The sequence below is a fragment of the Octopus bimaculoides genome, chromosome 9 (genome assembly GCF_046866305.1).
Source record: "Octopus bimaculoides isolate indiv1 chromosome 9, ASM4686630v1, whole genome shotgun sequence".
Lineage (NCBI taxonomy): Eukaryota > Metazoa > Mollusca > Cephalopoda > Octopoda > Octopodidae > Octopus > Octopus bimaculoides.
Genome location: NC_142936.1, coordinates 74,339,150 through 74,351,365, shown reverse-complemented (window position 1 = coordinate 74,351,365; position 12,216 = coordinate 74,339,150). Strand labels below are relative to the sequence as shown.

Genomic DNA, 12,216 nt, shown 5'->3' with positions numbered 1-12,216 from the left:
ATCGCTTACGGCGTCGAGGGTTCCAGTTGATCCGATCAAGGGAACAGCTTGCTCGTGAAATTAACGTGCAAGTGGCTGAACACTCCACAGACACGTGTACCCTTAACGTAGTTCTCGGGGATATTCAGCGTGACACAGTGTGACAAGGCTGGCCCTTTGAAATACAGGTACAACAGAAACAGGAAGAAAGAGTGAGAGAAAGTTGTGGTGGAAGAGTACAGCAGGGTTCGCCACCATCCCCTGCAGGAGCTCGTGGAGCTTTAGGTATTTTTGCTCAATAAACACTCACAACGCCCAGTCTGGGAATCGAAACTGCGATCCTATGACCGCGAGTCCGCTGCCCTAACCACTGGGCCATTGCGCCTCCGCTAACCAGGCACTATTATAGGCTACACACACACACACACACACACACACACACACACACACACACACACACACACACACACACACACACACACACACACACAAACACTCTCGATGTTGTCGATATTGTCAATCCGTTACATTCCTAGCTTGCTTCCAGATCTACTGTCCGCTAACATTCCTTCAATAATAATGCTTTCCAAATCTCCGCTTCAGTTCTCTCGGCGAAAGATGAAGTTCACTGAGGCAATCGAATTAGACTGACGTATGTCCGTCGATTTTTTCAGTTGGTTTTACTGTCCATATGCACTTCAATTAATGGTGCCATAAATTTTGATCAACTGATCGTATTAATAGTGTCATAAATTTTGATCAACTGATCGTATTAATAGTGTCATAAATTTTGATCAACTGATCGTATTAATAGTGTCATAAATTTTGATCAACTGATCGTATTATTAAAATGGAAAAAGTGTGTATCAGTATATAGTGTATGTGATTATGTAGTTGTTATTGAAGTATTTCAGTCTCGGACAGGATTCGAAACGGTTAATGGAAACGGCTGTTGTTTATATCTCAGTTTTGTCAATCAAAAAACCCATGACGCGAGAACATCCAGACATTATTCTCATAGAACAGTGAGAGGTAATCTAACTTTGATCTTTTGCAACCCTAAAGATTCCGCTCACGCATTCACAACAAAGAAAGCACGGGGCCAGATTTTAGATCGTCTAGGTGTATTTTTACCCACTCTGATGTTTAAACACGGCCAGTTATACGTCGCTATGAGGAGAGCAACGGACTCCAGTAATTTGAAAATTAGTGTCGACCAAACAAAAAATATTCTCTACAAAGAAGTTTTGTGATCATATTGATATTATCGAAAGGAATGTCATACATAATTTAAATAAGGAAATTTGTGAACCTTGAATGTATAAGAGTAGAAACAAGCGTAAAATAGTGTAAACAACTAAAATCAAAGTATATCTAAATAACATTTTTTTCTTAATACTTTTTATGTAGTGGTCGAAGGAAGCTTTGGCTTTCGATGGGAGTGGTCCACATAACCATTCATGATACAGAGGCTGGGAGCCTATTTCAGCTCGGGAATAAATCGTCATCATAATCGTCACTTAGTCTCAAACAAATGTCATATAGCAGCAATTGAATGCTGTATCAGCAACAGTAATGTGGTTTCTCAAAGACATCAGTCAGTAACCTATCAAGTCCAATTACACATTTCTCAATACATAGTACTCTTATGACTTCCCTCCCACATTTTATGCCTCCGCGGTGAATTAATTGTCGTCTAAATTACGCAAAATGAAAATAACACTGACATCTCATTTTAACAGATATGTTTACCAAAATTACATTAAAATATCTTGAAATACTAAAGGGTAAATTTATTCAATATAATCGTCATTGGCTTCAACCACGACCACCAGATGACTTCGGAATTTCCTGCAACTCTGATAGACGGTCTCCTTGTTTACGTTGGTGAATGTTGCAATAATCCTTGCCTTCAGTTCATCCTTGGCGTTATAAGGAGTTTTGTTGGTCCCTCGATCAACTGTGCCCCATAAAAATAATAATCAAGAGAGTTGCAGTCTGGAGACTTACATAGCAAGATGTTTAGGGTAATGTGGTCGCAGAAATTGTCTGACAGCCATGACTAGATTCTCCTGATTGTTTGACATGGTGCAGAGTCCCGTTGCCAGACATAGGGTTTTTAAGAAGCCACCTTCTTGACCCAGAACAGCACTACCTCCTCCAGACACTTGATTCAGGTTTCCGTGTTGAGTGTGAGGTTGTTTAGAGAGATGAATGGAAGCATAACGTTCCCATCACTAGTGATAACTCAACACACTATAATATTGACTGGATGTTTGATTTTTATCACTCTCGGTACATATTTTGGGGACACAACAAACCAGTGGTTGTTCTGTGTGTTCACCATCTGATCCAGTCAGAAATTTTTCTCGTCTGAGAAAAAGCAAAGCATGTTCGGTTGTAGGGGTTGCCTGAGCTTGTTCAACAGCTTCGTAGCGCGATCTTTTCTTTTGTCCTTGATGGCTTGTGATAACTATTGGCCTTTTCTCAACTTCTATGACGAATACCGAAAGTCTTCATACACTACTTGCCTGATAAGGAACTCAGACACTCCCATGTCCATGGTGATGGACCTGGGAGAGATGGCTGTCAATCATGGCCTGGATCTCACTAGCAAATTCAAGAGTTCTTTTCTTATCAGAACGATCAAAAATAGTTTTCCGAGCTTCTGTACTCTCTTAATCATTATTAGACTCAGGCAACTCTTTCCGAACCCTCCGCACTGTCGTCAGATAGATACCCAAACGCTCTGAAAGGTGCGTATAGGATTTTTCCGCGCAGATGCCAATCAGTACAGCAAATCTTTCCCAAATTTCTGGCAGACTGACTTGCATCATGGTGCTGTTTAGGATTCAAAAGCCCACAGGATCTTCAAGCCCTGTCACAAAAATTAAGAAATCTGCATAAGTTGGAAGTAGATATCTCCAAAAAGGAAGTGGGCATCCTCTTCTCCACAATAGCAGATGGACCAATGGCCCGACATGAGGTGCAGGCGAGGGCAGCGGAATCAACCTCCCTTATACACCAAATGTAACAACAGCTGGGACAAAAGCACATACATGAATGGTGATGTGAAACACCCACACCGAAGAAGTCAGAAAGACCATGTGGTCGTAAAGGGAGGTTTTGTTTGATTGTGGTGTATGCTTCGATGTTTTGGGGTTGTGGGTGGAAATGTATGGACGTATTTTAGGGTTGGGTGTGCTGCTGTGTTGGGTGGTTTTCAGTGTGTTTTTGTGAAGTTCCTTAGTACGTTTTATTCTAAAGTCTATGAGTGTGGATGGGTATTAGCGTTGTAATAGTGTTTTGTCTGAAGTCTTGTAGGCGTATTTCCCGAGTGGTTGGGCCAGAGACAATGGTGCAAATTCTTTTGGTTAAATTGAAGGCAATATTTATCTTGGTGTGTTTTGGGTGGCATGAGCTGAGGAGGAGGTATTGTTGGGAGTCTGTAGGTTTGTGGTAGATGTCGGTTTTGATTTGGTTATTGAGAGTTTTTATAATTAAGAGATCAAGAAACGGGAGATGATGTTTGCTGGATTCCATTGTGAATTGAATGCTGGGATATATGTTGTTAAGTGTGGTTTTGAATTTCAGAAGTTTTTCATAAGATGCCTTCCATATGATGAAACAATCATCCAAGTATCTTTTCCAGTTTTCCATTAAATAGATGTGGAAAAGGTGTCCAAATTTCTGGCGTGAAATCTCATAAAGTGATAATTAAAAAAAAAACTAATTATGAGGTTTGCAAGGACGGGTGAAGCTTTGGTACCCATCGCGATACCACATTTTTGACGGTAGTATGTGTTTGCGATCCTTTTTAATCTTCCTTATACACATTTATATTAAAATATTCTTTCAGTTTAGCATTCTGCCTTATTATTATTTTTTCTTTTTTCTTTTTCTATTATTTCTACATGTGCGGTTAACACAACCCCACCATTTAATGACTTATATATATATATATATATATATATATATATATATATATATATATATATATATATATATATATATAAATCCATCCACATTTTACTTATATATTTCGTAATTTAACATAATTTAATATAATATAATACAGTCAAGTCCCTATATTAATTTCTTTATTGATTTTTACTATCCTTCCTACTAATAGTTAACCTTGGATTATTTGTTTTTTATTTGTATACATTTATATATTTTTGCGTACTTACTTTGTTGTTTATGTTATCGGTTATCCATTAACCAACCATAACAAGATCATGGCCTTTCAAAACTATAGATAGCCAAATAGATTACGGGACTGGCCATAACCCCCTCCCCACTTCCCGTAGGGTTTCAGCAAGTGATATTTGATGTCGCATGGTCAAATGTACATGAGTTTATTAGCATTTTCAGATTTATAATTTTAAATATTATGCTGAAGAGTGAAATGAAGTTTTATAAAATTCTAATCACGAAACGTCGTACATGATTAACTAACGTCAGGTTTGTTTTTCGTTTATTTTTCCTCTGTTGTACTATGTGAGCCCTCAATATCGCTATCCGTTGGAAACTTAATTGTAGTGAGAATTAGTAGTTTTAACTGCTATTTCTAAATATTCAGTATGTTGGTGAAGTAACTTCTGTTGATCCCTATATGTTTATAATTATATATGTTTTACCGATAAAGGTTTTTTGCATACTGAACTACTTGGCAAAATTGATAATTATTAATATATTAATTAATTAACAATTCCCTGCCCTATATATATATATATATATATATATATATATATATATATATATATATATATATATATATATATATATATATAAGTAAATGAGTATATGCATATATACGTACAGGTATGTGCATACCGACATCCACCTGTATGTATAGGTGCATATCTGGGTACAGGACATTGCAAACAAACGTAGACGAGAACACACGAGCCACATAGAGAACATCTCCTTCTACTTTTATAAAACAAATTTTACAAAATATATAGTATCTGTTAACAGTCTTAGCAAAAAGCTCACAGTTGAGTTTTTGTATATACATATGTATACATGTCTCTTAAAGGATAGAGCTCAAAATCAATGCATTGAAGATACTTTATTGTGTGTGTGTGTTTGTGTGTGTGTGTGTGTGTGGTTGTGGGTGTGTGGAGGGGTGGGGATGCACACGCGTGTGTAATAAAGGATCAATTACATTTTCTTGTGAGCTTAGTAAAAGACTTACAAAGACTTACGTGGATATTTACAGTATAAATCCTAGAAACACCGAAGTAAACAAGACAGACGGTTACAATTAGTGCAAAAAATGTAAAATAACTCCGTTGTCTTGGTATATTCATTTTATGATCGGATAGTATTGAGTTCAATAACAAAAGATGTATATGTTTATATTCATCGACAATAAATATTTGATAAACATAAGGTGTGGCTGAGATGGTGCGGTACGTAATTGATTTTGACTCAACCTGCTATAAATTTTTATACAAAAAAATACTATGTAAAATAGGACAACTATTCTGAAAGACTGCTTTATCAGTTTGCAGTATCTCTAAGTTTGACAAAAAGTATTGTGTGTGTCTTTGTGTGCGTGCGCTCGCGTGTGTAATAAAGAATAAATTACGTTTTGCTGTAAGCTTAGTCAAGCGAAAAACGCATAATTACAACAAAAATGACTACTCACAAAGACTTACCTTGACATTTTCAGTATAAATTCTTAAAATACCGAAGTAGACAAGACAGACGGTTACTATTAGTGCAACAAATGTAAAACAACTCCGATGTCTAGGTGTATTAATTTTATGATCAGGAAAGTATTTAGTCTTATAACGAAGAAAAATATAGTCCGCTCGTCTTTACCATCCGATTGGGAATAATTTACTTATTCTAATATATAAAATTAGCACAAATATATTTTCAAACTTTCTATTATTCCACATAAATTTTTGTCCTATTTTTCTGCAAGTTAAAATTGCATTACAAAGTGTTTGTATTCTACGAGGTATAGGCACTGAATAGCAATTGAAAGCTAGGTCTACAACAAAATATGTATATGTTTATATTAATCGTCATAATAAGCATAATGTGTGGTTGAGATAGTGTGGTACGTAATTAATTTTCTGACACAGCCTGCTATAAATTTTATCAATATAATGTTATTAAACATAATGATTTTATATATTAAGCACGTTTCTGGCAACTGGTACACACAAAAAAATGATGATTTGTAGAGATCGTATCTGTCGTTAAGCGACCATAATATATGAGGTTGTCAAGAAACTTCTTGCGAATTTTTAATTTTAGTTTTCAATGATATATTTTCAAATTAATTTTCGTTAAATTACTTTGACTTTATATAAGATTTTCAATCCCGTTTTTCGCTTTATCTAATCGTGTTACTTTTTCTTTTTGAATAATTAGGCCACTTTTTTTCTGGAACGTTGAATACAACATGGACAAAAAGCAAATTCGCACATTTTTCTTATTCCAGTTCAAGCTAGGCCGAAAAGCTGCTGAAACAGCTCGTGATATCAACGATGCGTTTGGCCCGGGAACCACTAATGAACGTACAGCACAATGGTGGGTCAAATATTTCGTAGCGGTGAGGATATTCTTGAAGATGATAAGCGTAGTGGTCGGCCATCGGATGTTCACAACGATCAACTAAGAGACTTAGTCGAAGCCAATCCACGCTCAACTGTTCGAGAACTTGCTTCTGAATTAGAGGTAACATATACAACAATATCCAACCACTTGAAAGAGATTGGGAAAACAAAACTTCTTGAGAAATTGGTGCCGCACGAATTGAACGAAAACCGAAGAAAAAAAGGCCGTTTTGAAGTGTCGTCTTCCCTCCTTTCACAAAACAAGAACAATACGTTTCTCGACCGGATTGTGACTTGCGAGGAAAAGTGAATTCTTTACGGCAACCGGGGGCGCTCAGCTCAGTGGGTGGATGCCAACGAAGCTCCACGGCACTTTCCGAAGCCAAAGTTGCACCAAGAGAAGGGCATGGTGACTGTTTCGTGGTCTGCAGTCAGTCTCATCCATTACAGCTTCTGAGATCCAGATGAAACCATTACGACGAAGAAGTACTGTCAGCAAATGGATGAAATTCATAAGGAATTCCGACAACAACAGCCAGCATTGTTCAATAGAAAAGGACCATTCTTCTCCACGACCACGCTCTGCCACACGTTGCATTACTGACCCTGCAGAAATTGAACGATTTGGGCTACGAAACATTGTCTCATCCACCATACTCACCAGACTTCTCGCCTACCGACTATCACTTCTTCAAGCACCTACACAACCTCCTGCGTGAGAAATACTTCGAAAACCAAGTCGATGCCAAACACACCTTCAACGACTTCATCGCCACCAGAACGCAGGTTTTTTACGCTACTGGCATAAATAAACTTGTTTCGCGTTGGCAAAAGTGTGTTGATTCTGATGGTGTTTCTTTCGATTAATAAAGTTTTGCTTCAGCCGATATATATGCATCTGAATTTAAAGGTTAAAAACCGCAACAACTTTCTTGACAACCTCATAGTACAAACTATGCTAAACCATTTCATAAAACAACGCTTTCGCTATAAGTCATTTATTTACACACACTCGCGCACGCGCATATATATATTTCTCTCTCTCTCTCTCTCTCTCTCTCTCTCTCTCTCTCTCTCTCTCTCTTTCTTTCTCTCTCTTCGAAACGCCGGTGCTAAAACGGGGGTAGCTGATGAAGGAAAATGTTCTCTATGTGGCTTTTGTGTTTTCTGTACTCTGGTTATTATTATTTTCTTGTCTACGTTCTGTTTGCAATGTCCTGTACCCAGATATGCACCCATATATACAGGTAGACTTAGGTATGCACATGCCTGTACGTATCTATGCATATACTCATTAATTATTTGTTATATATATATATATATATATATATATATATATATATATATATATATATATATATATATATATACATACATATATATATATACATAAATATATATACAAAAATACATACATACATACATACATACATATATGTATATATACATACATGCATATATATATACATATACGCAATATATTGACATAAAGCTGCAGCACTTAATGACAATCGCACATGACATATGCAGTAAGTTTGTTCCAGAGAGAATGCCAAATCAACATAAAAATATAATTCCCAGGGATGGTTCTAAATGGGCCACTAAATGATAACAAACGATTCTATCTCAAACGTATATTGCTTCAGATCGAAAACGATTTCAAACACTCTCATGAAACGATAAGGGTAGAAAAAGAAGCCAGGGCTGTCGAAAATATTAAGACAAATCGTAAAGCTTTCTGTAGATAAGCAAAGGTGTTATCTTCGGTACAGTACAATAGAGGGCCACTGTTCGAAGAGAATATGTCTCCGACTGCAGACCCTTAAAGGTCCAGTGAAATACTGAAAGTGCAATACAAGAGTGTTTTCAACACTCCAATAGAGAACTTGCAAGTGACTCTGCCTGATGAGTTCTTCGGCACTATAGTTTTGCACGAAGAAATAACAATTATTGATGGCAACATAATAGAGAAAACCGATGTAATTTGATCAGTTGATGAAATGAGATCAAACTCAGCCACAGGCTAAAGAAATCCAAAGGGTCTCTATCAAGACTGCTTCATATTTTCTTCCAGATATTCCTTGAAACTGGGAGACTTACCAAAATGTCCATTCCATAAAGGAGTTAGCAGTGCAGATGCTAAAATTTATAGACCTGTAACTCTAAATACCCATGTTAGCAAAGTCATGGAATGCTTTGTCAGGAGGAGACCAATTGCGTTCCTTAATGTTAATGACATGCTTCCAGATATCCAGCATGTGTTCCGTTCTGGATTAATCTGCCCTACACAGCTTTCGCAGTATTGTGAATGAGTGTTGAAACAATTAAGGAATCACTCAAACATGAATGCGATATATCTCAATTTGACCAAGGCCTTTGATAAGGTCAATCATAGTATATGTTACAAACCACGGACACTCGGCACAGCCGAAACACCGAGAGAGTAGTACCCCTATAGGGTAGGTTGAATATAGTAATAACAAGTACTTTTAGGAGAAAATCCAGAAAACCTCTAATGCATTGCTACTTACGTTCCCACAAGTCGCAAGTATTTCATGTGCTTTCCCCATCGATAGTATATTACACATATAATATACAATATCCATGGACTTTAAGGAGAATATTAATAGATGTATGCGTTTTTTAAAATTTTTCAGGCAGTTACCGCGGAGATAGAATATAAACAATATTGGAGGAAGGATGTATGTAGTAGTTTACTTTCTATTTAGACCTGTGCAAGTGGGCGTATGTGGATAGGAGAAAAGAAAGAGAGAAAAAAATTAATAATATAAGAGGAGAAGTAAAAAAAACGGTTCATGATTTTCTTTGTTTTAATTTCATTATATATACGCTGTGAGGGGTGGCGAGCTTTGAGAACCTTCTAATTGATGCAAATTTGTAAATATTCCTTAGCTAAACATTCAATACAGCCAGAATACTAATGCAATATTTTGCCTGAAAATATTAAAAAACGAATACATCTATTAATATTCTCCTTAAAGTCCATGGATATCGTATATTATATGTGTAATATACCATCGATGGGGAATACACATGAAATACTTGCGATTTGTGGGAACGTACGTAGCAATGCATTAGAGGGTTTCTGGATTTCCTCCTAAACGTTCTTGTTATTACAATATTCAACCTACCCTATAACCATCCCATAAAATTACTCTAGAATCTGGGAATGATAAGCGGTAGTAGAAATAAATAGCATAGAACTTTCCACAAAAATGAACTTAAAGGATATATTAGACTTTATACATCGAATGCAGGGATAAAAGTCGCTGTAAATAGATACTGCAGGATGGAAAGAATAAACTTAGATGTACCATTGAAGGACATACCAATACCAAACAGACGGGAGCACTGAAGGCAAATTATTGAATTATCATTATATATCGAACTATTGCCCCTCAATGAATCCAGTGGTTTTGATCAATGCGCTTTTATTCGCGAAATGTAACTCCGACCTAACTAGAGAGGAAATAGGTGTAATATTAGCAGCTTGGTGTATCATAATAGAATATGAAAGCAACTGTGTTCGATCGGATTGAGAAGTATGTTCTGACATATCAATGAGATCAAGTGATTCGGCACAAATAACAGATATAGTTAGAAAATATTTACTGTCCCAGTTAGAATCATGGTTCCAGAATTTGGTAGGTGGGGGTTAAATAGGGACGATGCACTGTTTATATTGAGAGGAAGTAGCAACGTAAAAATGGAAAGGTGTAAGAAAAATTTTCCTAGACATGAAACTTAACCTCAAGGAAGAGAAATTCGAGCCTTTTCATAAACAAAATGAAAGCTTAATATGTGAGAAGCGGGATCCAATAACCCTGAGCCTATGCTGAGAAGTATACCAAAAAGTGTGTCAGACCGTATATCCGGACTATCCGCTGACGGAATGATATTCAAGGAAAACAATGGCGGGATATAAGGATAAAATAAAATACGCACAAAATAGGACAGCGCTACATCAATATCCCGTTCGAGATTTTAAAAGAATATTACAAAGGAGGGTATATTAGGAATAATTGAGGTGTAAAGAACCCCTCAAAAGAACAACGAACGAGAGAGTGACTGAAATAGGAAAACGCAAAACCGACACTAAGGAAATTAGGAATCAAATACGAGGCATAATGTAGAATGGGAGGATACAAGGGAAGGGACAGATAAATGCAGATAGAAAGAACAGCCATACAGTAGAAACAGAAATAACATATAATTACAAACCAAATAGGTATATTAAAAGAAATGGAAAAATAAAAAGTGATGAAATTATCCGGTTTGAACCAATCTCGGATTGCAAATAAAATGTAGGATGAGACGGGAATTCTTCACCGCATTGGACAAACATTTTTGTAGATCGAGTAAATATAACAAAATATTTTCTACAAGTGAACTCAGCGTACGCGACATCGTATAACCTAGAATATTACATGCATAAAGTAAATTACAAAACGCTTAATAAAATAAAACTAGAATGTGGAAACGGAAAATGGTGGATCTAAATAGAATAAGCAGCGAGAGAATGAGTAAGAAGTTGAGTAATTAATATTCTATAAAAACGATCTTGGTCCCAAATAATAATACATCTTTAACGGTGAAGTTAACACCCAGGATAAATAAGACTAAAATAGTAGAAGAAAGACGTAAAGGAAACGACAATTACTTGGTAGCGTAGGGATGGCAGCGAAGGGCTTGGAATTTAGCTGCAATAATTTGAATTTATATATGGCATCTAGGTCTTTGTGTAGAAGATTAGCATTAGAAGGTTCCTTGACTGCTTATACTACTTCTGTGTCATCGGCAAAGCTAGTATCTGTGACAGTATGTGTAACTGGTGGCATTTCTGAAAGAACCACCATAAACAGCAGTGGTCTAAATACAATTACCTGATGCAATACCCTCTCCACTACTGTCTCCTCGGAGAGGGTTCTATTGGCGGCCACAGCCTGATTTCTGTATTTTAAGAAATGATGCAACTACTCTCTCAGTTTTTCGGCTGTGCCGAGTGTCCGTGGTTTGTAACATATCATACAATGATCGACCTTATCAAAGGCCTTGGTCAAATTGAGATATATCACATTCACGTTTGAGTGATTCCTTAATTGTTTCAACACTCATTCATAATACTGCGAAAGCTGTCTAGGGTAGATTAATCCAGAACGGAACACATGCTGGATATCTGGAAGCATGTCATTAACATTAAGGAACGCAATTAGTCTCCTCCTGACAAAGCATTCCATGACTTTGCTGACATGGGAATTTAGAGTTACAGGTCTATAAATTTTAGCATCTGCACTGCTAACTCCTTTATGGAATGGACATTTTGGTAAGTCTCACAGTTTCAAGGAATATCTGGAAGAAAATATGAAGCAGTCTTGATAGAGACCCTTTGGATTTCTTTAGCCTGTGGCTGAGTTTGATCTCATTTCATCAACTGATCATATTACATCGGTTTTCTCTATTATGTTGCCATCAATAATTGTTATTTCTTCGTGCAAAACTATAGCGCCGAAGAACTCATCAGGCAGAGTCACTTGCAAGTTCTCTAATGGAGTGTTGAAAACACTCTTATATTGCACTTTCAGTATTTCACTGGACCTTTAAGGGTCTGCAGTCGGAGACATATTCTCTTCGAACAGTG

The 12,216-nt window shown here is 36.7% G+C and overlaps 1 protein-coding gene across 4 annotated transcripts in view; it reads right to left on the bottom strand.

The window, feature by feature from the left end:
* The window catches only part of LOC149134198 (putative methyltransferase-like protein 24), a 40,689-nt gene extending 35,135 nt beyond the window's left edge, over positions 1-5,554 (bottom strand). The window contains exon 1 of one of the 4 annotated variants that reach the window (XM_089357721.1): positions 5,190-5,554. In XM_089357721.1, the coding sequence (XP_089213847.1) occupies positions 5,190-5,294 (105 nt within the window). In that variant the 5' untranslated portion in view covers positions 5,295-5,554. The remainder of the gene's footprint in view (positions 1-5,189) is intronic. The other 3 variants (XM_089357724.1, XM_089357723.1, XM_089357722.1) reach the window with 3 other exon arrangements.
* Positions 5,555-12,216: the final 6,662 nt, after the last annotated feature.